Below are 26,490 nucleotides of genomic sequence, written 5' to 3'. Positions count from 1 at the left end.
TTAAATGAATTGCATCAAATAATAACCATTTCAGTAATGGGTTAAATCAGTCATCTCTACGGTTTAAACAAGCACAGAAAGAAAATGTGAATGAGGCTCTTTTGCACCTCAGAAACTTGACACGTGTTTCCTCTCCATGGAACATTATTACTTTTCTTATCCTTCAAGTCCTAGCTTAAATGTTATGATTTCGAAAGGGTCTCTTCTGCCTCCCCTGTCTAAAATAGTGCCCTCCTGCCACACCCTCACCATATTCCGCATCAGTGTACTCTGTTTCTTTTCTTCTCATGACTTACAGTTATGTAACAGCCAATTTACTTGTTGTCTCCTCCATTAGACTGTAAGTTCAACCAGGGCGGTGACCACATCTATCTGATTCACCAATGTAGTCGCAGCACCAGGAACAAGATTTAAGAGTTACACTGTTTACCTGTTACACTAAGCCTTAATATGACATTAAGTATGTCATACTTAAAATGACCAAACCCGTTAAAGAAACACATAAAAAGGTTAAAAAAAAAGTAAAAAAGAAACTACTGGCCACTGGTTCCCATGACAGCAATGGCAGATGGGCCTAAAAAAACTGAAACCAAATAAAGAAAAGCAGGGCAATGAGTCTAATGAGAGATATAACATCCATTCTAGCCTCCCTCTGTGACTTAGGTCTTGGTGGTTTTTTCAGCATATTAGTATACCAAAATTTTTTACTTTGGCAGAAGAGGTAGGTGAAAGGTTGGCAAAGTTAAGAATCAAGATGATCAATGCAAAATTTGCTTGTCAAATAGAACTACTCCTGAGTGTGATTTCAGAAGGTGACCATCTGATTTCATCTGGTTTTTGACTATTATTTATTCCACTAAAAAAAAGAAGTTCACCTTTTGGAAGAATTAATTTTTTTTACAATAACCTTATCTTTAAAATACTCTTCAGTGGATAAATATAAAAAGTATCTTGTACACATATAAACAGCTTAAATTATTCCTCCTCAATCAAACAGTAGGTAATATTAAGAATAAAACTGCTTATGATTCAAAATTCTATACTTTGACATCTTACATGTCAAAGAGAAAATAAAGAGACCTCAATTTAAAAGCAATGATAACAGTACTGGAACAGGTCCTCAATTTTTTTAATTTTGTGAAATCTTAGAACTGGAAATGAGTTTAGAAGTTGTATAGTTCAGCTTCCTGCCAGATGTGGAAATGGCCCTACTCTTAAATGACGGGTTACCTCAATGTGAACACTTCCCCTTATGGGGAGGGCTCTATATCGTGAGGCAGCAGCGGTCCTCATTTTCAAAGAAAGAGAATTTCATTATTAGAGTCCCTTCCTCATTGGGAAGATCTAGATATTCAATGACTCTGTCTTAATCTAATTAGGTAAATATTTATAGGCTATCTACTCGTAATTTTGAAACCAGTGCTATACAACAAGCCATAGTTCATTCCAGGCCATGTGGAGATCCTGGTTGGTTACATTTCGGTTTCCTGCTTCATAACTTTAACTGCAGGTTGATCAAGCAAAATATGGTGTCAATTAACACTTAACTCAGTGTCAGATTATATTTATGCAAGACACAAAAAAGGGAAGGAATAGAGAATGTTCTATTCACAGGATAACTAACACTCTAATGCCATTCTTAAAATGAGACCATTTTTTTTTTGTTGCAATGTTTTTTTAAAAGTATGCTTTTAAGACTTTGAAATTAAGCCTAAAATTCAACATGACCATCAACACATTGTTCAAAATTGTTGGCAGCAAGTCAATCTTTAATGTTTATTCATACCATTTACAAATTAACTGCATAAGTTAAAGGTAAACATTATTTAAAGGTACAAAAATATAAACAAAAAACCCATGAAAGACCAGTGGCAAAATATAGTCATAGGATACCCAGCCATACCTGGACATTCTTTGAGTGTTTTGTATGTGTTACAACATTTAATCCTCCCACACTTTGAGGCAGGTATTTATATTACACACGCTTTTTAGATGAGGAACTTGCGAAGAGAGAGGTGAATCTGGAAAGGATTTGGTCATCCAGCCTAACCTACTCATCTTGCTGATGAGAAACTTTTATTGCTAATTAGTGACTGTAAGCAAACTGAATGCTTGGAAAGCAACCAAAATTATATTATTAAAAATTTTTCCAATATTTAGAAAGAGAAGAATTTACTAAGAATTATTCATTTTCTATTAAAAGCCCTTTTCTTACCAAGACTCACACTAGTATTTTGGAGGGCCTTAACATTCAAGTATTACAGACGACAATAAAAAATATGGGAACTTAGGAAGGTTCCGAAGACATGTAGAATTACATTCCCTTAAAAGTATTAATCAAACAATACATTTGCCAGATGATCTGCAAGATAAATGAGGTAAAAGTAATATGGTCAAATTAGCTAATTTGCTTGAGCTTGGAAAATGAAACAGTTGCTGAAATCCTCCAATACTTTTAAGGTGCAATTAGGTCCTAAGACTCTGCAGAGAAATTCTTTGAACGTACCTGACTTTGATCATAATGGATTTGACTTTTCCTATTGTTCCATGTTTTGGGCAGGACAATGATACACAGCTGAGTCTGAGGCACGGGGCTAGGTCCACTGGGCTCTGGCATTTGACAGGACTACTCAGAGAACACTGTGGAAGTGCACAGTGTAAGGTATGTGATGGCTTGGTGTCCCAGTGGACAGCACAGCTGGAGAAGCACTGCATTCGGCTGTTGGTTAGTTATCGTGTCTTCTAGTCTAGCCCTGGAGAGCACTTTAGAGTTGGCAGCAGTACTATTAAGCCAAGCTTAGACAGGACAAATATCACCTTTGAAATTCAAGTGCCAAATCGTATTTTTGTAGTAACTACATAATAATATGTCTGAAAGATTACTTTGCTTGAAGTCAACAAAATTAAAGAAGAGTTAAATTATCATGTATATATAAACAAATGATCATGCACGACCTTATTAACCAGGTCTTTCCTTCCACCTTGCTTTTCCTTTTTCATGGGATTATTAACTAAAATGATTTTAACTAATAATTCCATGAGAAAGATTCAGTCATGGTGAGTCAAGATTAACATGTCAAGGATCTTATCCTGAACTTTATAAGTTACTAATAAAAGAACATAAACTTTAAGGGTAGTCATCTGATAAACCCTCAATATTTTAAAAAGAAATCTGTGTCCTTAACTATTTAACTATAGTAAAAAGTAAATATTTCTATTTTTATTATGTCTTAAGAAAGTCTTGATTCCTCACTATTGCCTAAGAAAAAGCCATTTAAAATGACTATTCCTTTGGTCAGTTTGTATTTTTTTTTTTAAATAAACACTACATACATAAAGGATATATATATCTCTCAAACTCTGGATATAGTGCAAACTTTATTGGTACACTTACCTTCAATTTTGGATGGTCTCAGTTCTTTGTTTTAAATTAACCTCACATAAAATGTTCAGATTACATGAATAAATATATTAACTGTCTATAGATTAAGAATGAACAAAAACACTGAAGCAGTGGGCCTCGACCCAATGAATCCCTGATTAACCATCTCTTCCCTGAACTTCCACCCAAATCCAATTTAACTATACTAACAGTTCTTCAACAGTTTCAAACATTTCTGAAATCAGTTTAGTAAAAGGATAAATTTGACAGGAACGAGGTTGTCTATGTTAAAACAACAACAAACTCCACCATCATCTGTGTAATCATACCATTTTGTAGATGAGGATACTAAGGAACAGAGAGGTAAAGATGATTTGCAAGGATAGTTAACTAATGAGTGATTCTTTATATTACTGATGAGCCAAGCAGAGTTTTACACATTGGGTATTCAACACATATTTGCTGACTGGTGGCACTGCAATCAATATTTTCAAAAGGTTCCTTCTGAAGAATACTGATCAGTCCCCAATTTGATTTGCTGCATAAAATCTCAAATCAATAAATACATATAGGATGGCATTCTTCTAGAAACTACATCAGGAGAAAATGATGAGTGAGATATATTTACCTGCCTTTAATTATTATACAGAAGAGAGAAAAATGGACAAAGACTTAAATAGGCTCTTCACAAAGAGGATATCCAATTGGCCCAAAGAACATACAAAAAGGCACACAACTTTATTAGTCATCAAGAAAGTGCAAATTAAAACTCAAATGGAAAATAACCTAATGACCATACATAGTAGAATGGACAAAGAAATTGCGGTATGTATTCATAAACAGAATACTAAACAGCAATTAGAATGAGTGAACCAAGACTACACAAAACAAAATGCATGAATCTTTCAAACATATGTTGAGTAAAAAAGAACCTAGATACAAAATTATTTTATAATTGCATTCATATAATCTTCAAAAACAAGCAAAGCTAACGTGTGGTGTTAGAAGCAGGGATAGCAGCTCCTCTTGGCAGAGTTGGGGTGATGGTGGTGGGCAGTGTAGTGACTAGAAAAGGACACAAGGGGCCTTCTGGGATGATGGCGATGCTCAGTTCTTGATCTGGATACTAGGAATATAAGTGTACTCACTTTGTGAAAATTTACCAAGTTGTACACTTAAAATTTGTGCATTTTCCTGTGTGTATGTTACACCTCAAAAAAAGTTACATAAAGTACTGTAAATAAAAAAGTCCTGTAAATAAAATGCTATGACAGAGGTACAAATGAGCTGCCATATGATCACAGAGATGGAAGCAATTTTAACTTAGATAAGGGTATAACGGTGTATGCAGAAAGTATATTTAAACTGGGCCTTGGAAAACAAGCAGATTTAATCAGACAGGTGTTGTAGGGGAGGGGGCTGAGGTAGATCTATTGCATGTGGAGGAGAGTGTGTGAACAAAAACTGAGAAGAGCAGGGTGCGTTTGTGCAATCTCAAGAAGTTCAAAATAGCTAAGGTGTAGGATGAATGGTGAGAACAAGGAAAGAGGGAGAAGAAAGGTTTATACAGGATAAGGTTCATACCAGGTAAGGCGAAATGTTGGACTGTGGAAGAGTTTGAATAATAACAACTGCTGCCACATATTGAGGGCTAACTATGTACCAGGGACTATGGTAACACTTTTTGTATGTAGTTTTAAACCTTAATAAAAACAGTATGATATTTTTACATTCTACAAAGGGATAGAAAACAAACCGACACTAAACATTACTGACATTAAACGTGACTTGCCTATGGCTACAAACCTCAGTACATCTCTAAATGAGGACTCAAACTTAGACATGGTTAGTTACAAAGTCCAATTTTTCTCTACTATATTATTCTGCTTTCCTCTGAAAAATACAAGGTTTTGGACTTCATTCTGTAACAATGGGAAATACCAAATACAATCTGGAAGGAGTCTTTTTCATAACTTTTAAAGAAAGTCTTAAAGAGGTTTTCATTTTTCAGGCTAAACAGTTTTTATTTCTTATGATTAAAATGGTTATTCCATTTGCTGGATCACTTCAATGAACTTTTCAATGAAGTGAGGCAGTTAGAACTACACATAACATTTCTGGTCCTTTAAAAATTTACAGCTTTCAATTTTATAGTTTTGGTGACATCCATGAAAACTGTATAGTAAGGACCACTGAAACAACAAGGGAATTAAAATGGTTCGCTAGAAAACATCTATTTAACACAAAAGAAGTCAGTAATGGGAAAATTCAGAAACAAAAAATAGACATAAGACAAACAGAAAAAAGGAGCAAAATGACAAATGTAAATCCTATCTTATCAGTAATTACATTAAATGTAAATGGATTAAACTCCCCCAATTAAAAGGCAGGAATAGGCAGAATGGATTTAGAATAAAATATGATCAAACAATATACGTCATCTATATAGTACATATATATTTTAGATTCAAAGACACAAATAGGTAGAGAGTAAAAGTTGGGAAAAAGATATAGCATGCCAAAAGTAACAGAAAGAGAAATGGAGTGCCTATACTAACATCAGAGAAAAAGACTTAAAGACAAAAATTGTCACTAGCGACAAAGACAGACATTATTTCAGGAAAAAAGCATCAATCCACCAAGAAGATATAACACCAATAACCTATACTGCACCTAACAACAGAGATCCAAAATACATAAAATGAAAATGGACAGAATTGAAGGGAGAAATAGATAATTCAACAATAATAATTGGAGATTTCATTACTTCACTTTCAACAATGAGTAGAACTAAGCAGAACATAAACAAGGAAACAGAATACATAAACAACAGTATAAACCAACTAGACCCAACAGACACCTATAGAACACTCATATCTATTGAACATACGACGATAGATCATATTTTGGGTTATAAAACAAGTCTCAATACATTTAAAAGGAATGAAATAACACGAAGTATTTTCTCCAACTATAATGGAATGGAATTAGAAATGAGTAACTGAAGGAAATAAGAAATTCACAAATATGTGGAAATTATAAATGGGTCAAAGAAGAATTCACAAGAGAAATTAGAAAACATGTTAAGATGAATAAAAATGAAAGCACAACATACCAAAACTTACGTGCTTGTAGGGAAATTAATGGCTGCATGTGCCTACATTAAAAAGGAAGAGGGCCAACCCTGTGGCCTGGTGGTTGAGTTCAACATGCTCTGCTGTGGTGGCCTGGGTTCAGTTCCTGAGTGTGGACCTGTATCAGTTGTTGGTGGCCATGCTGTGGCAGTGACCCACATACAAACTAGAGGAAGACTGGCAAGGCTGTTAGGTCAGGGAGAATCTTCCTTGAGCAAAAAGAGGAAGATTGGCAAATGTTCCTCAGCAAAAAAAAAAAAAAAAAAAAAAAAGGAAGAAAATTCTCAAATGGATAACCTAATTTTCCACGTGAAGAAACTAGAAAAGAGGAAACCAAACCTAAAGCAGGCAAAAGAGGGGAAATAATAAGAATTAGAGTGGAAATAAATAAAACAGGATATAGAAAAAAATTAACAAACCCAAAAGTTGATTCTTTCAAAAGATCAACAAAACCAACAAATCTTTAGCTAAACTGACCAAGATAAAAAAAGAGAGAAGACTCAAATGACTAAAATTAGGAATAAAAGAGGGAATAGTACTACTAACCTTTTAGAAATAAAAAGGACTGTAAGAGAATACTATGAAAAGCTATATACCAACAAATTGGATAATCTACATGAAATAGACAAATTCCTAGAAAGACACAAACCACTGAAATGGACTAAAAAAGAAACAAGATGATCTGACCTATAAAAAGAGATCAATTTAGTAAATTAAAAAGTACCCACAGGAGGCAGCCTGGTAGCGCAGCGGTTAAATTCGCAAGTTCCACTTCGGCGGCCCAGGGTTTGCCGGTTTGGATCCCGGGTGCGGACCTACGCACCACTTGTCAAGCCATGCTGTGGCAGGTGTCTCACATTAAAGTAGAGGAAGATGGGGACAGATGCTAGCTCAGGGCCAATCTTTCTCAAAAAAAAAACTACCCACAAAGAAAAGCTCAGGCCTAGATGACTTCACTGGTAAATTCTATCAGTTATAAACTCTCTCACAAAAATAGAAGAGGGAATACTTCTAAACTTATTCTGTAAGGCCAACATTCCCTGATTCCAAAAACAGACAAAACGTATCACAAGAAAGAAAAATAGAGATCAATATCCCTTATGAATATAAAAGCACAAATCCTTAAAAAGACTAGCAAACTGAATCTATCAGCATATACAAAGGATTATTCACCATGACCAAGTGTCATTTATTCTAGGAATAGAAGATGGGTTCAATATACAAAAATCAATCAATAATGTAATACACCACGTTAAATGCATAAGGAAAAAAATCTGACAACGATCATCTTAGTAGATGCAGAAAAGGCATTCGACAAACTTCAACATCCAACAATCTGGTAACAGAATGCAAGTTCCTCAATCTGATAAAGGTAATCTATGGAAAACCCACAGTTAACATCATACTTAACAGTGAAACAATGAAAGCATCCCCCTTCAAACTGGGCAAAAGACAAGGATGTCTGCTTTCACCATTTCTATTCAACATGGTACAGAAGATTCCAACCAAGGCAATTAGGCAAGAAAATGAAATAAAAGCCAGATTAAAGAGGAGAGTTAAAACTATCTCTATTTTCAGATGACAAGACACTATATATAGAAAATCCCAAGGAATGCACTAAAAAACTATCATTAGGGCAAAACCTAGTTCAGCAATGTTGCAAGATTCAAGATCAATATATAAAAATCAGTCATGTCTATAAACTAACAAAAGTAAAATTAAGAAAGTAACTCCATTTACAATATCATAAAAAAAAGAACCCTAGGAATAAACTTAACAAAAGAAGTACAAGATGTATACATGAAGACTACAAAACATCCTTGAAAAAAGCTAAAGATCTATGTAAATGGAAATATGTCCCATGTTCATGCACTGGAAGAAGTAATATTGTTAAGATGGCAATACTCCCGAATTGATCTACAGATGGAATGCAGTCTTTATGAAAATTTCAACTACGTTCCTTACAGACACTGACAAGCTGATGCTAAAATGCATATGGAAATTCAAGGGACCCAGAAAAGTCAAACTAATCTTGAAAAAGAATGAATTCAAAAGACTCACACTTCCCAATTTCAAAACTTACTACAAGGCTAAATTAATCCGACAGTGTAATACTAGCATAAAGAAAGATACATAGAACAATGGAACAGAATTTAGAGTCCAGAAGTAAGCCCACACATCTACGGTCAATTAATTTTCCACAAGAGTGCAAAGACCATTCAATGGAGGAAGAAATAAAGTCTTTTCAACAAATGATGGTGGGACAATTGGATATCCATGTGCAAAAGAATGAATTTGGGTACCTACCTCACACCGTGTATAAAAATTAACTCAAAATGCAAAGAACTAAATGTATGAGCTAAAACTATAAAACTCTTAGAAGGAACACAGTGTAAATCTGCATGACCTTTGAATTAGGCAACTGTTTCTTAGATGTGATACCTAAAAGCACAAGAAATCAAAGAAAAAATAAAATAGATTTCAACAAAATTAAAAACTTTTGGGGCTGGACCTGTGGCTGTGCGGTTAAGTTCACGCACTCTGCTTCTGTAGCCCAGGGTTTTGCTGGTTTGGATCCTGGGCACAGACCTAGCACTGCTCATCAAGCCACACTTAGACGGCATCCCACATGCCACAACTAGAAGGACCCACAACTAAAATATACAACTATGTACTGAGGGGCTTTGAGGAGGAGAAGGAAAAATAAATAAATAAATAAATAAATAAATAAAAAGATCGGCAACAGATGTTAGCTCAGGTGCCAATCTTTAAAAACAAAACCACCAAAAACTTTTATCAGAGGACACTGTCAAAAAGAAACAGCCCACAGAGTGGGAGAAATATTTGCAAATCATAACATATCAAATAAGGATCTAGTGCCCTAAATATATATATAATAGAACATTTATGACAATAAAAAGACAATTAAAAATGGGAAAAGAATCTGAACAGATATTTCTCCAAAGAAAATATACAAATGGCCAATAAGCACATGAAAGGATGCTCAGCATCATCAGTCATCAGGGAATGCAAATCAAAACCATGAGCTACTACTTCAGATGTACTAGAATGGCTATAATAAAAACGATGGACAAGTGGTGGCAACGATGTGGAGAAACACCAATTCTCACGCATTGTTGGTGGGAATGTAAAATGGTGTAGTGATTTTGGAAAACAGTTTGGTAATTCCTCAAAAAGTTAAACATAGAATTATCATACGATGCAGCAATTCTACTACTCAGGATACGGCCAAGAGAATTGAAAACATACAAAAACTTAGAGACAAATGTTCAGAGCAGCATTATTTATAATATCGAAAAGTACAAACAACTCAAATGTTCATCCACTGAAAAATGGATAAACAACATGTGGTATATTCATAAAATAGAATACTATTTGGCCATAAAAAGGAATGAAGTACTGATATATGATAGATAAACTGTGAAAACATGATGTTAAGTAGAAGAAGCCAGACAGGAAAGGCCATATGTTACATGATCCCATTTATATGAAATGTCCAGAATAGGTAAATTCATATAGGCAGAAAGTAGATTATTTGTTGCTATACCCTGGGAGGAAGGAAGAATGGGTAGTGACTATTAACAGATATGGGGATTTGAGGAAGTAACAAAAATATTCTGGCATTAGTGGTGACTGATGCCTGACCTTGTAAATATGCTAGAAACTACTGAATTGTGCAATTTAAAACACAATGAATTTTATAATATGTGATTTATGTCTCAAAAGATAAAATCTAGGGGCTGGCCCTGTGGCTGAGTGGTTAAGTTTATGCGCTTCGCTTCAGCAGTCCAGGGTTTTACCGGTTCGGATCCTCCGTTGTGCACATGGCACTGCTCATCAGGCCACGCTGAGGCGGTGTCCCACATAGCACAACCAGAAGCACTCACAACTAGAGTGTACAACTATATACTGGGGGGCTTGAGTAGAAGAAGAAGAAAAAAAGAAAAAACTTGCGGGAAACAAGCAAAACAACTCTTACATGGGAATTTGTATGCTCAATGCATTTAATTAAAAAAAAAAGAGAAGAGTGAAAATGCTTACTAAAAAAAGATAAAATCTAAAAAGCAGAACAAAAATTTATAGTTTTGTCTATCTGTGAATAATTGTCTTAACCCTATGACATACAGTAAATTGAGGTTTTTACTGCTGCATGAATCTGAATTACAGCCTTTAAGATGGGAGTGGAAGTGATGCACTTGCCGGGACATGAGCTAGCCAATCACACCTGCATCTCAGTAAGGCTTCACTGTTCTTAAATCATTAAGACTTATACTGTCTCCAAAAATTATAAAAATGTTTTTTCTATGTTAAAAACAGCTCCAAATCAAATAGATGGATTACAGAACTGTTAATTTTCTTGGATGTGATAAAAGTACTATGGGTAAAAAAGTGACTGTCTTTATTCACTGAAGTATCATACCCACAACTTACTTTCATATGGTACAGGAAAGAAACTGCTGAATCTAGGTGGAGAATACAGGATATTCTTATATTATTCTTTCAACATTTGTTACGTTTGAAAATTTTTATAGTAGGAAGTTGGAGGAGAAAGTGCCCTGAAAACAAAGTGATTCTTCAGGGTGGATGGTGATGGCAATGAATAGGAAGTGAAGAGATCTAAAAGGGTAATGATATTTCCCAAACTAGGAATTCATGAAGGTCTTGCAGCATCTACTTGGCAAAGTCCAGGCCGCATCATGGTTTTGTAAAAGAGTGAAATGTTTGTTTTCTAGTTTTGTTCTTTTTCTGATGGTGCCCACTCAGTTGATCTTTTTGGCCATGGCACAACGTTGGCCTGCTCTTCCCGGGTTATAATTTATAAAGATCTTCCTGAGCCATTTGCAAATGGTAGCTAGAAAACCTTTATCCTGTAATATGCTTATTTTCTTAAATACACTTATTTTTGTCCACAATGAAGTTTCCTGATTAAAAATGCTTATGTGGATTTTTCTGCCAACCTAAGTGGCTTAGGACTTTGTCCCTAAGGTTAATTCACTGTTCTTCACTTGGTAGAGCTCAGAGTAAACTGCTTCTCCTCTTACACAGCCCACAGAGGATTACGCGGCTGTTTGCACTTTTCCTTTAAAGATGTATTTGTTTATTCTCATTTTTACTTCCCTATCCTTTAGCAAAGTGATCCAGTAAAAGGTAAAAACAAAAACATGTACTACCTTGTTAAAGGCTTTTGAAAAGTTGAAGTATCCTTTACTCTTCAATCTAAACATCATACTAATACAACTTAAACATAAAGGCAAATCTAACAGAGTAAAATAAAAATGCTTAAATAGCCCCTATGTAATTTCTTAGATTAATTTTATTTTAACTGCAAAAATACAGTCAGGATATAGCACATAGCGGGAGAGGGAAGAGAAACTCCAAGTCAGGACAGCCCAAGTTAGAGCTGTCCAGTTAACCGAGTTTGACCTCATAGGTATCTTTCTTCCTCTTATCCACAAATATAATTACAGAGCTTACTTTAAACACAGTAAAAACAATAGAGGGTATATTCTTTTAACTGTTATAATTTACTATCAGCATTCCTTCTCACCAAATTTTCTGAAGTTAGGTAGCAATAAATAAAAATTCATAGACACTTTAATACATTAATTAAATTTTGAGTAATTTTATATCTTTTTCTAACTAGTTCATTTCCAACCATCAAAACAGCTATTTGATAAAAGAGGCCATCTAACATGCAATGAAATAAATATGAAGGGTCTTGACTATTACCATTTTGTTACAATTACATGGCTAATTTAGTTAACTGGCTTTATAAAAGAGGATCTAGCATATTAGTACATTAAGTACTTCTTTGCTGCTAGTCTATCAGTCACACAACTAATAAATATCAAAGAAAAACTAAGGACATTAAGGTTTTAAAGACACTTCAAATATTAATGATATTGCCATTATTGATATATATATATATATCTTCAATGCTAAAAAAAGGGAAAAGGTCCCCAAGAGGCTAGGCTAGAGGTATTAGAGAATAGGGAGTATCTGCATGAACAATCAAAAAATTTCACAGATGCAGTAAGAGCTCCAATGAAATAGTAATTAGCTACAGCATTCTATAAAGCAGAGTTTCTCAACAGCAACACTACTGACATTCTGGGCCAGATAATTCTTTGTTGTGTGGGATGGTCCTGTGCTTTGTAGGATGTTAAGCAGCAGACCTCGCCTCCACCCTGTAATAGATGCCTGTAATACCCCCCAGTTGTGACAATCAAAAACATCTCCAGACATTGCCAAATGTTCTCTGCAGGGCAAAACCACCTTCAGCTGAGAACCAGTACTCTAAAGCAGTAGATGTCAACCTTAGCCTCAGAGGAGAAAAACAAGGTGAGCTTTTAAAGTTCCCAATGCTTAGCTGCACCCCACACGAATTAAATCAGAATATCTTGGGGGGGAGGGGGATGGGAAACAGACTTCTTCTAAAAGCTCCTTAGGTAATTCCAATTTTTAGCCAAGGTTGAGACCAACTACTGTAAAGTGACAAGTTTATTTGTATAATTTCTCTCTCCTCTCCAGGATTATCTATGAACTCTCAGAAAGAGAGGACAGGTGCATTTTAAGTATACGCTGGTCATCTCTAGTCTGGCCACTGGATAAGGCAGTACACTTAGGGAAGAGCTTCTAAGAGCCGAGTAAGAAGAGACTTATTATAAACTCATTTACTTTCAGTAAAAAAATTTTAAAACAACACACCTAACTCAATTTTTAACCAAGGATTTACAAATTCAATAGTATTGCTGCTGATAGGTAGCAGACTGTCACGGACGAGAGAAGTTGAGGGTAGGGAGGAGAAGGTAAAGTCAATAAGGTATGTGTTCCCAAAGACACGCAGAGATTTTATATCTTGAGTGGTTGATTACTTTCTTCCAGAGAGTTGTGGGAAAGACTCAAATGCACACAAACAATACAACTAATAAAGTTAATATAAGATTTTCAAGCATACATTTTAAATATTTTTACTATATTATCCCATCAAATTCACTGACTTGACTTATTAGAAAACTTAATGACTTCTGCCTAAAAAATTTTAGTGAAGACAGAGTATGGTGAGTTGCAGAGTGAATGAGAGGTGAGGAAGTTAAGACAGCTTAAGTGCACGGCCTCTGTTGACAGAAATAGCTCAGAGATCTAAAAGTTCCTCTGCCTTAGGCTGTTAGGATATTCATCTAAACTGTTTAAGCCTACTAGGTGTGAGGTTCCTATGAGGACTTAAGATTAGTCTAGAAGAACTGAAAACTTAAGATAGTTACATAATCATATGCTGCATTACACTGCTAAATGCCAAAACAAATGAAGAAAGATTTTGGTTAAATGGGATGGACAGATTGCATGCTTAAAATAAGTTAATATAAAGAATAAATATCATCCCCTATTCCCAAGCCACAGAGAAGTAGCAGCAGCCAGGAATCATCTCCCCAGGCAGGATAACTTAACCCTTTGGAAAAATTTAAAAGTGGGTAGGAGTCAGAGACAGCAAAAGGTGAGGGAGGGTAGTGGAATGAAGGGCAGAGTAAAAAGTGATTTTAATTTGATGCTATACTTTTAATTTGCTATAATGAACATATATTTCTGTAGTATTTGTAGAATTAAAAAATTAATTTGAATATCTGATAAGGGGTTAATATCGAGGACACATAAAGAACTCCTATAACTCAACAACATAAAAACAAATAACCCAATGAATAAATGGGCAAAAGAACTTGGATATGTTTCTCCAAAGAAGATATACAAATGGCCAATAAGTGTATGAAAATATGCTTAACACTATTAACCATTCAAGAAATGCAAATTAAAACCACCATGAGATACCACCTCGCACCCATTAAAATGGACACTATAAAAAATCCCAGAAAATAACACGTGTTGATCAGGATATGGAGAACCTTGTGCACTGCTGCTGAGGATGTAAAACGGTGCAGCCGTTATGAAAAACAGTATGGTGGTTTCTCAAAAAATTAAAAATAGAATTACCATAAGATTCAGCAATTCCACTTCTGGGCATACACCCAAAATAATTGAAAGTAGAGTCTTGAAGAGATATGTGTACACCCATGTTCATAACAGCATTATTCACAACAGCCAAAAGGTAGAAAGCAACCTAAGTATCCATCAACACAAGAATGGATCAACAAAATGTGGTATTATACACACAATGGAATATGCTGACACATGCTACAACACAGTTGAACATTGAGGACATTATGCTGAGTGAAATAAGCTGGTCACAAAAGGACAAACACTGTACGATTCTACTTGTATGAACAGTCAAAATTCATAGAGACAGAAAAGCAGAAGGATGGTTCCCGGGGATGGAAGAGGAGGGTACAAGAAGTTATTGTTTAATGGCTACAGTTTCAGTTTTGCAAGAAGAAAAGAGTTCTGTGGCTACATGGTGGTATGACAGCACAACAATGTAAATGTACTTACTGCTACTGAACTATACACTTAAAGATTAAGATGGTAAATTTTATGTGTGTATTTTACCATAAATAAAAATAGTAATAGAAACATTGTGATTTTATTATAAGCAAGGCTTAATGCAAGGTTCAAAACAAAAGTATCTTACCTACCTGGGAAGACAGAAACAACATTATATTTAAATGACAACTTAGAAAAACAGTGGAAGACAACAGGATGATTAATTTTAAATAAGTAACATAAATCAGTGATTTTCAACCTTTTTCTCACTCCCTTAACGCACCTGAATTCTAACTCACTTCTCCCATCAGCCACAGTAGCTCATTTTGGATGGCAACAAGTAAAACCAGGCTAAGGATTATGAGTGGTGAAATGGGTATCTACAAGGAGCCTGGGTCCCTGCTGATACCACGGAGCCACTAGAAGGAAAATTAAATCTTTCTTGTTGTTGAAACTGTTGTTCACTGGATGTTCGGTTCTATGCAAATAAACTTGATCCCCACTGGATGAGGCTAAAAAAAAATTTGCTCTCCTGGGGCAGGCCCGGAGGCGTAGTGGTTAAGTTTGTACGCTGTGTTTCAGTGGCCCAGGGTTCACAGGTTCTGATCCCACGTACAGACCTAGCACAGCTCATCAAGCCACGCTGTGGCAGCACCCCACATAAAATAGACGAAGACTGGCACAGATGTTAGTTCATCAACAAAAGAGGAAGATTGGCAACCGATGTTAGCTCTGGGCCAATCTTTCTCAAAAAAAAAAAAAAAAAAAAATCTCTCACTACCTCATCTCTCTTACTGTTTTCTTTCTCCATCCCTTTAAAAACTCTACTCAAGGTCTTCATTTACCACCTATTTACCTTTCAGGGCATTGTAATCAGGCTTCATTCCCCAATACAATATGGAAACTGCTCTGGCAATAGATCCCAGTGACCTATTAAGTGACAAATAAGATGGATTTTTTCCTTGTTTTCCTTTTACTCGAGCTGTCTGAGGTACAGGAGACTACAGCAAACACCTGTCTCAAAATAATCTCTTTTCTCAGATTATAACATATATGCTTTCTTGTTTCTCTTTTAAATTCCTCCTCATTTTTGGAGGGCTCTTGTTTCTCTGCCTAACCCCTCACAATTACCAATTTTCTCCTTTACCTTATCATTTCTTTCTGAGATGTTGTTCTATTGTTTAAGTTTTCAGTGACTCTCCATGATCCACACATGCTCTCTGGTCTGGCCTGGTCTCTGACATCTCCCGAAATCTGATTATAAGCTCCCAGGCATTTAGTATTGCGCCTTCCACCCAGAATGCCCTTCTGAATCCCTAGTCTGCTAGGTAAACTTGTCAGTTTTTACAATTTTACACATCACCTCTTCTGTGATGCCTGCCCTCACTCCACCAAATTGAGCTGGTAATTCTTTGTGCCCCATTTATTTACTGGTCTGTTTGTCTTATTTGAGAGTAGGGACTATGTATAGATAATGCTTGATAAATTAATGCACTCAAATTAATTTATTTTAAAATCATTTATTTTATTTAAGGTATGCTGTTTTTTTGGTGAGGAAGATTGGCCCTGAGCTAACATGTGTTGCCAACCTTCCTCTTTTTGTTTTTTCTCCCCTAAGCCCCAGTATATAGTTGTATGTCCTAGTTGTAAAGTCATTCTAGTTCCCCTATGTGGGATGCTGCCAAAGCATGGCTTGATGAGTGGTGTGTAGGTCTGCACCCAGGATCTAAACCAGTGAACCCTGGGCCGCTAAAGCGCAACACATGAACTTAACCACTTGGCCACGGGGCCAGCCCTCTAAAATCATTTATTTTAATTTATTGATTGCAATAAAGCACTACTAATTCTGCCACGATCTCTTTGTCCTTAGGATTGGTAATGCTGAAGTCTTAATTGTGTTAGTTCTTCAAAGTACTCAGTGCCTCTCAACTGCTACATACCACATTAGGGGCAGAGAAAAAAAGTTAAGGTAGTGACCCCAGCAATGAACTGATAACTGAAAGATTCATGATATGGAATAACTAGGCTCATAGACATGCAGTTTACATGTGTAGGGTATTGGAAAGGACTCTCATTTTAAATTATGAGACTTGGTTTGTAGTTCCAATTATGACTATAATATGTGTTTAGTGCACTTACTGTGATTGGAACAAGTCAGTCAACGTTCTCTACAAATATGTCAAATTAGAGAACTAGTTCCTTTCCTGATATAATATTCACTGTTCTAGCTCTATTCTGCCACTACTCTATTACTGCTCTTTCTCTGATGATTTTAAAGAGTTGAAGAGGGAAAGATGAGAGTAAATGACAAACCTGTGAATGTACAAGTGGTCAAAAACATTGAGAAGGTAAGGGAAAGATAGATTATCAACTATCCCCTTGAAAGTCAAGTCACTGGAAACAAAAGGAAAAGAGAAAACTGGGATAAGGACTCTAAGAGATAGGCCACATCAAAGAAGTGTGAAAAAAAAATCTTACCGGAAAAGAAATCCCTTAAACATGCTAGCTAATGTATTTAGGGTAACAACTCAGACATTACAACTATTAAACTTAAATGGTAAAAATCTTAAACCAATTTATATCTTAAGGAATATTTAATATCTATATTTACCTGTCAAATACAAAACAAAAAGTTTGTAATGCTGAAATTGATCACTTTTATGATTTGGTTTATTTCCAGTCAGTTAAAAATATTTAAAATATAATTAAGGTTTGGCAAATGCTACTTCAAAATTTTTCATTTTAAAAAGAATAGTATTTGGAATAAATTTCTAGTGGTAATAGAGATTAATTCAAAAAGAGCCCGCCCTGAAGTCAGAAAACCTGGGTTCAGATTTGTCTAGAGCAATCTCTTCTCTGAGCCATAAGGCCCTCATCCATAAAGCAGGGATAACATCTGCTTCCATTTATTTCCTACGGACGTTGTAACACCAAACAATATATTACACTTTTAAGAAACTTACAAATTATGCACATACGCTTAGGCCTGACCTAGATTTCAGATAGGTGTAAAACATTTATATGTCTTTTAAGTCATGCATTTGTTCACTATTCTAAAGCTCTTAAAACAAATATGTTACTAGAATCTACTTCTACCTTCAATGTTGTCCTAAGAGTTTAATTTACATTGATTAATACAACAAAAATTACAGACTTCAGTGGTAAGCATGAAAGCATCACACATAGAAATTTAATGATTATATAATAACAAACTAAAAAATTAAAACAATCACATTCCTTGAAATATTAAATAGATTAAAAAAAAAAGGATTTGGAGAGAACATTTGTGTACCAGCAAACACTGCAGCCAAGGTTGTCAAGTTTACAAATCTGCATATTTGTGATCTATCTAGAATGAAGCAAACAAATCTCCAGGAATGCTAAAATAGGCTATATATTATTTAGTAGAAATTCATTTAAGATTAATACTTGAATTTCTCTATCATACAGGAGGAAAAAGCAGCAGGGGCTGTGGTTGCTATTGCCTCTGTTGCTAAATGTTTGTATACAGAAGAGTTTCTGGATTGGTTTATTCCATCAGCTTCCCTATGGGTTAGATTTTAAGACCAGGGACAATTTTAGATTAAAACTATGTAAAGCATGACATAAATGGTAAAAATAAAAGTGTGGACAAATATGTGTGTGTGTGTGTGTGTATATATATATATGACAGATATCCAGAATGTGTCACAAATATTGATATCAAAGGAGAATTTAAGACAAAATACAATAAATATGACACAGGATCAGTTTTTGTTGACAACAGCAAAAACTATAATAAAGATATACCATCATGGACCTTTTTTGTGTCAAATATCCCCAAAGACATGTAAAACAAAACCCATTAAAAATACTGCAAGGAATTGTGTGAAACATCACTTTTGTAAGAGATTAACCCCACTCATCTTCAACTGATTAAACAAAAAGAAAGTTAAAGATATTTTGCAGAATTTGAAGGATTTAAAAAATAAAGGAACGTGGATATAGTGCATAACAACATACAGTGAATACACAGTGTGATATAAACAGAATGTCCATAAACATTTATAAAAACTGTCCATTTGTTAGGCTGAAAGTAAACCTGAACTAATATAGAAAAATCAGAAATTGAATGAGCCATATTCTTTGAATGCAATATAATAAAACTAGAAATTAATAAACTGCAAAACAAAATGAAAGAAAACTCCTTCGAGCACATGAAAAGTTAAAAAAAAACACTTTATTTTGGGTCAAAGAAGAAATCAAAGCTATAATTCCACACGATGAGAAAATTATGGTAATTTTAATAAATCATATATCTACACATAAGGCATACAGCCAAAACTATAAAGAGGCAAATTCATAGATATAAATATTCATATCTTAAATATGAAAAGAATGAAAACAAAGTAAGCATTCCATTTAAAGAGGAAAAAAGTCCAAGAAAATCAAGAGAAAAAAAATAAAAGCATCTAATAAATGAGAAAACAGACCAAAAAAAAATCACTCTTTTCTTCTCCCTTTAAAAAGAAAATCAATAAAAATAAACTACAGCTAAGTATAATTTGGAAAAAAAGAGGGAAATTCATATATATAACATTAGAAATATGAAAATGGCTATAACAAATAGGATATTCAACTTAAGAGAGAATAGGATACATAATGCTATGCTAATACATTTGAAAATCTGAATGAATTCCAGAAAAAACAAATTACCAAAAGTGACTAATGAAATAAAAACCTAACCAGAAAAAACTACAAAAAAATTGTCAAAGAATTACCTCCAACAAAGGCTCCAGGCCTAGATGGTTTTATAGTTGAGTTCTTTAAAACTTTCAAGAACAAATAAGTCCCATGCTATATAAACTTTTCCAGAGCACAGAAAATTAGGGAAAGAGTTCCAATTCATTTACGAAGCTGGCCTAACCCTGATATCAAAACCTGACAAAGATAGCACAAAAAAAGAAAATTACAGACCAAATTCACTTATGAATATAGATGCAAAGATTCTAAATAATATACTTGAGAATAGAAATCAATAGAATTATTAGACATCTTGACATGAAGAGGACATTCATTCTAGGAATAAAAGGAGGGTTTAGATTAGGTAATATCTTTATATATCATATCAAAAGGTCAAAGAAGCAGCACTGTATAATAATCTCAATAAATGCCCAAAAGGCATTTGATGAATTTCAATACCCATTTCTCATAGAACAGCAAATAATGTCTTGGTCAACTACAAATAATACATTCTTAACATCAAAGAACTGTAAGAGTAAATGATGCTTATCATTGCTATTATTTATAAAATCAGAAGGAATATCTGTTAAATGTAATAAAATAAAGAGAATGAGGAAGATATACAGGATAAACTTTACCCAGAAGAATCAAAACTAACAACTGAAAAACTAGGATTAAACAAAGTTCAGGAAATATAAAATTTGCAATAAATTCATAAATAAAATAAATTTTCACATTTAATGCCGTGTGAATCAAAATTCTTTTAAGGTTTCCTTTTTTAAAGTTAGAAAGGTGATTCCAAAAATTCATATGAAAAAATTAACTGGTCTGAAAATAAACTCCAGGAAAATTTTGAAAAAGAGGACTAATAAGGGAAGACTGGTCCTATCAGCACTTAAACATTTAATAGCTAAAATGCTTAAAAATGGTATAGTATTGGAGTAAGAACAGAAAATATAAAGGAAGAAAATTGAGTCCAGAAGGCCTTACTAATATAAAAATATTATAGATTAGTGTTAAGAGAAAAAAATTATTCAATAAACAAGACACCATTTGGAAAAAATTAAAATCAGTGCCTTACCTTACGACATATACCAAAATACATATGAGAGGGACTAAAAGGTTATATGTGAAAAATGAAATAAGAATATCTAGAAAAAATACATGTGAGTATTTAGTTGCTAGTGGCATGGGGAAGCTCTGTCTGAGTATAATAGCAATGTGACAAGCTACAAAGAAAGTGGATAGATCAGACTACTTAAAAAAATTAACTAAAATTTCAATAATAAAGAGCAATCTTGAAAAAAATTTACATTTTAATAGAGTTAATATCCTATATATATAAAGGTTCAATAACCAGCAATCCCAATTCTGATAATCTACACTAAATTATATAGCCAAGAATGTTCACTGCAGTGTTATTTGCAACAGTTCCCCCATTCAAGAATTGTGTAAACAGTGGGGCCAAATTTGGTTAAACAGTAACAAGAATATACATGGGAAAAGAAGGCAGTAGAAAAAAATAAAAAGAAATAAACTAGAGTGGTTACTTTTAGACAGATTACTGGTGGTGTTTTTCTTTTTTATACATGTATAACTATCTGTCAAAACTTTCATGATGAATACATATTACTTTTACAACCAGAAAAATATAAAAAAACACATTAAGGAACATTTTCATAAATACATGATTATCAGAATTCAAAAGTTTCAACAAATGTGAAAGTTCACAATGGTTTGTAAATTAAACTATCTTTGCGTGCTGAAAGCCCCTTAAACATTTCTGGTTCTATTAATCTTAACTTAGCATGAAAATACAGTTAAAAAAAAGCCATACTGTCTTAGATTACATTTTCATTCCTTCTCTCAAAGGGATTTTGATTTTAATGACTATTAAAAGGATTGATTTTCACAAATACATCTAAACATCACTGCAATAAATTATACAAGGGTCCATATGCAATAGAATAGCTTACAATAAAGGTTTATTTCATATTAATAACACTTTTTTCAGTGAATATTTAGAATAGAACCAATTTAAGACTGGTCATTTTCTATATTAAGTTTTTACTCAGGAAACCTCTTTAAGGCACTCCAAATAGGAAGACGACTAGCCTAAAAGCCTTTAGAAAAAACAAAAATTCTTTAAAAATCTTAATGGACAGGAAGTATTATTTTGTGCCTAACTGAAATCTCTCCTGTGATTTAAAACTCTTGTTCTTTAAAAAAATATAAAGCTAGACTGCATTTTGCTTTCTTTAGACAACATAATTAAAAAACTTTTAACTAGCTATTTCCTAATACTTTGGTTTACTTGTCTGTCTGTAGTCTTTTAATATTTTTCTTATCTCTCAAGTTATTTAACCCCATATGGCAAATTATGGTTTCAGGCAATGCACAATCAAATGAGAGAAGAGCTTAGAGCTCCTACACGTATAATTCTGTAGAAATACAAACATACCTTCCTTCTTGGCACATGTTGCGCTGCTATTACATGTTACTGTGCTTGTCTCTTACCACACTCATATTATTTGTATGCATGTATACTAATTGTATGTAAACCAATTCATACTTTGAGCAGCTTTTTTATTCACACTAAGTGGAAGTCCTAGTCAACTTTATTTGTAACTACTTGCCCAACCTTTTCCACTCACTCAGTTTGACATCACTCAAATTTAACAATTTTGCCTTCTCATCTATTATGAAACACTCATGAAATGTGAGTTCTAGCCTTATAACCATCCCTAACTAGTTTTGTGACACTGGAAGAGTCCCTAACTTCTCCAGGTTTCAATGTTTCCCTCTATAAAACGGGGATGGAACTGTACTAGAAGACTAAAAAGTCTTTTACACGCTGACATTTTATTATCAATGCCACGGATCAGATTCTATTCTAATTACTCTTAATATTAAATTACTGCTTACTATGTGGAAACACTGTGGGGAATACAACAGTAAATAAAGTATATTCTTAGTGCAATGTTTTTTGAACTAAAATACCCAGACTTAGGTATACTTATACTATAGTACTATACTGATTATAAATAGAAAATCATTAGCATAATTCTTTCAAATTCTGTGAACAGAACTGGTATTTCTTCCCTAGCCACATTATCAGAAATTTCCCTTGCCTATACTTCCTTTTTAGACTCTAGTCTAAGTCACGTCCTTTTGTCTCTCTTGCTCTCTGATGAACTGCAAACGAACTGTTCAACTGCAGAGCCTCCACTCCTCGCCCCAAAATGAGGTTCTGTTTTGGTTCTATTTTGTTTAGGAAAAATCTTTAACTTTTCTTAGCGAAAAAAAATTATAAGGATTTATGGGAATCTTATAAAATGATTTAATAAAAATTCAGAAAAATATAACCAAGTCTTGCCCAAGGCAAGACACTTTTAAAAACATAAGGACTGCTATAACGGGCCAGACTCACACTTTCACAAACAGAGGGTCCTGTCTCTCATGGTGAGGCAAAGGGCTGTGCAGTGGAAGGACATCACTTCACAAATATATGAATATCCCAGGTTCCCTTATTAATTTATTACGGAAATGTGATACATTAATTTGTCCAATTTGCCGTTTGGGAAGCTAGTGAGTTATCCGTGGATAACTAGTTCCTCAACATTTCCTATGTCAGACAATTTTTAGAAATTTTAGGGCTAAAAGAAACCTCACACCTTTTCAATTGCCTCATTTTATAGATGACAGGACTGACAAAAAGAGTAGTTAAAACTCTTGTCCAGGTCACTCAAGTTTAAGAAAGAATCTACTCTCTCGATCCTCAATCCAAGGATATATTTCTTCAATATATCACACATTTATCTGATACTAATAACCTTTGAATGAATTCAAATTTGCTTTTTTGCCATTTCATAGGGTTATCTCTATTTTAATTAACTTGACTTTAGTGAAGAATTCATGCTTACTGTAAATATATATATTCTTGACAAGGGCCAGGGCTGTGTCTCATTCACTGAATCCTCAGAATTTATTTATAGGGTCTGGCACATAAGCAGGTATTCCATAGACTGTTGTAGACTGAGCGAATGAACTTTATAGACTTGGCTCACATGCATTCTTAGCTTTAATTTTCTTAAAGAGAAAAAACGTAAAGCTCTTTAGTTCAACTTTGTTCCTTTGATCATTCCTGACATTTTTCTCTAGACTTTCTCCAGCTCCATTATGTTTTTTTTGTTTTTTTTTTTTAGGAAGATTAGCCCTCAGCTAACATCTGCTGCCAATCCTCCTCTTTTTGCTGAGGAAGACTGGCCCTGAGCTAACATCCGTGCCCGTCTTCCTCTACTTTATATGTGGGACACCTGCCACAGTGTGGCTTAATAAGCGGTGCAAAGGTCCACACCCAGGATCCCAACTGGTGAACCTCAGGCCACTGAAGCAGAATGTGTGAACTTAATTGCTGCGCCACACGGCCAGCCCCTATGTTTCTTAAGGTGAGGAAATGAGAATTTTGAATGAGGGTAGAAAGTTTTCTTTCTAGATACCAATAATCTTCCCAGTAAGTGTAGTTCCCTTGCACCACCTTATTCTGGTTAACAACAGTACTTACTTAACACTTTTCTTTCAAACTGTATAAGTACAACACATTAATGTTTGTTGGTTTGACATTTCAACACCCAGAAAATATGGATTTTATTTATTCTGCCAGAATAAAGTCCCTCTTCCAAATCAATTATAAAAATGTTAAACAAGACTAGATTTAGCATGTATTAACTTTTCTCTATCCAGAATGGTCCATTAGACTCTATAGTTTCACTTCCTGTGTTTAAATAAATTATCTGTATAATCAAAATTATTTGAGTGTCTAATATGTGCAAGCCACTGAACTTCCTCGTCATGAGTAAGTAACTCATACCATTCCAGAAACTGATCTTTTTTTTGGTTGGTATGGAGAAGGATTAGAAAAGTTTTGGATCCATGAAAAAGACCTTTAGGAAGTATAAATAAAAAACATGTTTTAGTTTTTCCTTATGCATTGACTTATTTATTGCCTTCCACTGTCCTTTTAACCCCAGATATACCCTTCCTGTCATTCTTAAGAACTCTACCAAAATCCTTTTATTTATCAATCCTATGTCTTTGTCCCTCTATCCTCAGACAACCCTCCTATCATCTAGAAGAACCTTAGAGAAATTCTTTTATTCAGTAATCCTGTCCTTTATTACATACGCTATCAGAGAAGTTGAGAGATGGAAGGAATCTTAGAGATTCCAAGTTAAACTCCGATATACCAGCATGATATTCATCAATACTAAAACAAATAACTGTAGCCAAGTATAGTACTTAACCTGTTTAATACGTCAGCATGCTTGACGTATACACATAATACTTACTTGTACTCATCATAGACTTCCTGTTTTGGCAGTGAAGTCTCAGGATGCTCCTCTAGGGTATTCCGAATCCAGGAAAAGGCATGCATTTGCTGTGCCCGACTAGATGACATGGCGTTCTGATCACTAATCATAAAACAAAAACATGTTTTAGCTGAACTAGACAGCAATTCTTTGATAATTTTTGAGCCAGGACTAAATGTTCCACTACAGAACTGTATGTGAACGCATTATAAACGACTAAACCAGACTCAGTACATACATCAGATGCCCAGTTATCTATGTACCAATTGTCTACCTGTGGTTGTGAGCCATTTTCTACAGCTAGTATCCGACTGCAGTTACTGCTCTGTTCTATCCCTCTCCATGGTCTGTCTCTAAGGCGGCAGAGGTGATGGTGCACCGAAAACATAAGGTATTTGTTTTGGCCAAAATTATCTCTAAGTGGATATCTGCTCACTCACTTGCTTGTTCACTGGCCTAAATTTAACAAATCATCAAACTTTTAAAATAAAAGTCATCAAAAAATTTGTTTATTTTCTATTTGCTTAGCAACCTCAAGTAACTACCCCAAAATCTTACTAAAACACTCTGTCCTCCAGAATGGAATTCACACTAGAGAGATCTTGAGAGGATGAATCTCCCCTTATAATCTTTCCTGTAACTGGGTCCCCTCCCCAGGCAAAAAAGATCCTAAGTTTTTATTATATGGCAGTGTCATTTATAAACCAATTCCATGAAATGAAACCCAAGATAGCATGAGGGAAGCTCCCTTATTGATTCTGACATTCACCTCAGCTAATAGCATAACAATTTACAATAATTCCAAAGAAGATACGGAGCAAGTTTCTAGAAAGGACAGAAAATGATTAAAATAGTAATAAAATTTGGTTGGAGGGAGAAAAGATAAAAGCAACACAATTTTCATTCCATTTCTTTTTATACACAATTTTAAAGCAATAGAATGTTAAGTATAACATATGAATGAAATGAATTTTGAGAAATACTTACAAGGGTGAAGAAATGCCTTTAAGAATAGAATGTATGAACAACTTCCCTCTATACTTTCTAGATGAGACTATTAAATATTTTTAATAATAAAAATATAGTAATACCCAAAAGCACCTAAAACGTCTTATATTTATCATAAATTTATGTTCCATACAGGCAATTTCACTTTTTTTCTTTTTTATATTCTGTCATCTACTTACCCGACAGTACTTAAAAATACTCTTTTGCATTTTATTGCTCACAATACTTATCTGTTTATGTTTTGGTTTTCTGTTCATTTTCACAATCTCCCTTACAGCATAAATACATTGATTTGCTTATAAAACATAATCCAAATTGCATTTTGTAGCATTTACCCAGGTGCACAAATGAACCGGCAAAACTGTAGGAAAACACTTAACCAAATATGATGAGACTAAAAAGATCTACTGTTTTGCCAGTC

At 34.3% G+C, this 26,490-nt stretch overlaps 1 protein-coding gene across 5 annotated transcripts in view; it reads right to left on the bottom strand.

Annotated features, from left to right (window-relative positions):
- The window catches only part of RFX7 (regulatory factor X7), a 129,445-nt gene that overhangs the window by 14,428 nt on the left and 88,527 nt on the right, over positions 1-26,490 (bottom strand). For 4 of the 5 annotated variants that reach the window (XM_070579466.1, XM_070579468.1, XM_070579460.1 and 1 more), the window contains exon 5: positions 25,041-25,163. In XM_070579466.1, coding sequence (XP_070435567.1) covers positions 25,041-25,163 — 123 coding nt within the window. Of the gene's footprint in view, positions 1-19,730; positions 19,809-25,040; positions 25,164-26,490 lie in introns of those variants that run through there. The other variant, XM_070579472.1, reaches the window with a different exon arrangement.

Source organism: Equus przewalskii, chromosome 1, assembly GCF_037783145.1.
Source record: "Equus przewalskii isolate Varuska chromosome 1, EquPr2, whole genome shotgun sequence".
NCBI classification, from domain to species: domain Eukaryota; kingdom Metazoa; phylum Chordata; class Mammalia; order Perissodactyla; family Equidae; genus Equus; species Equus przewalskii.
This window is presented reverse-complemented; position numbering and strand designations above follow the sequence as displayed.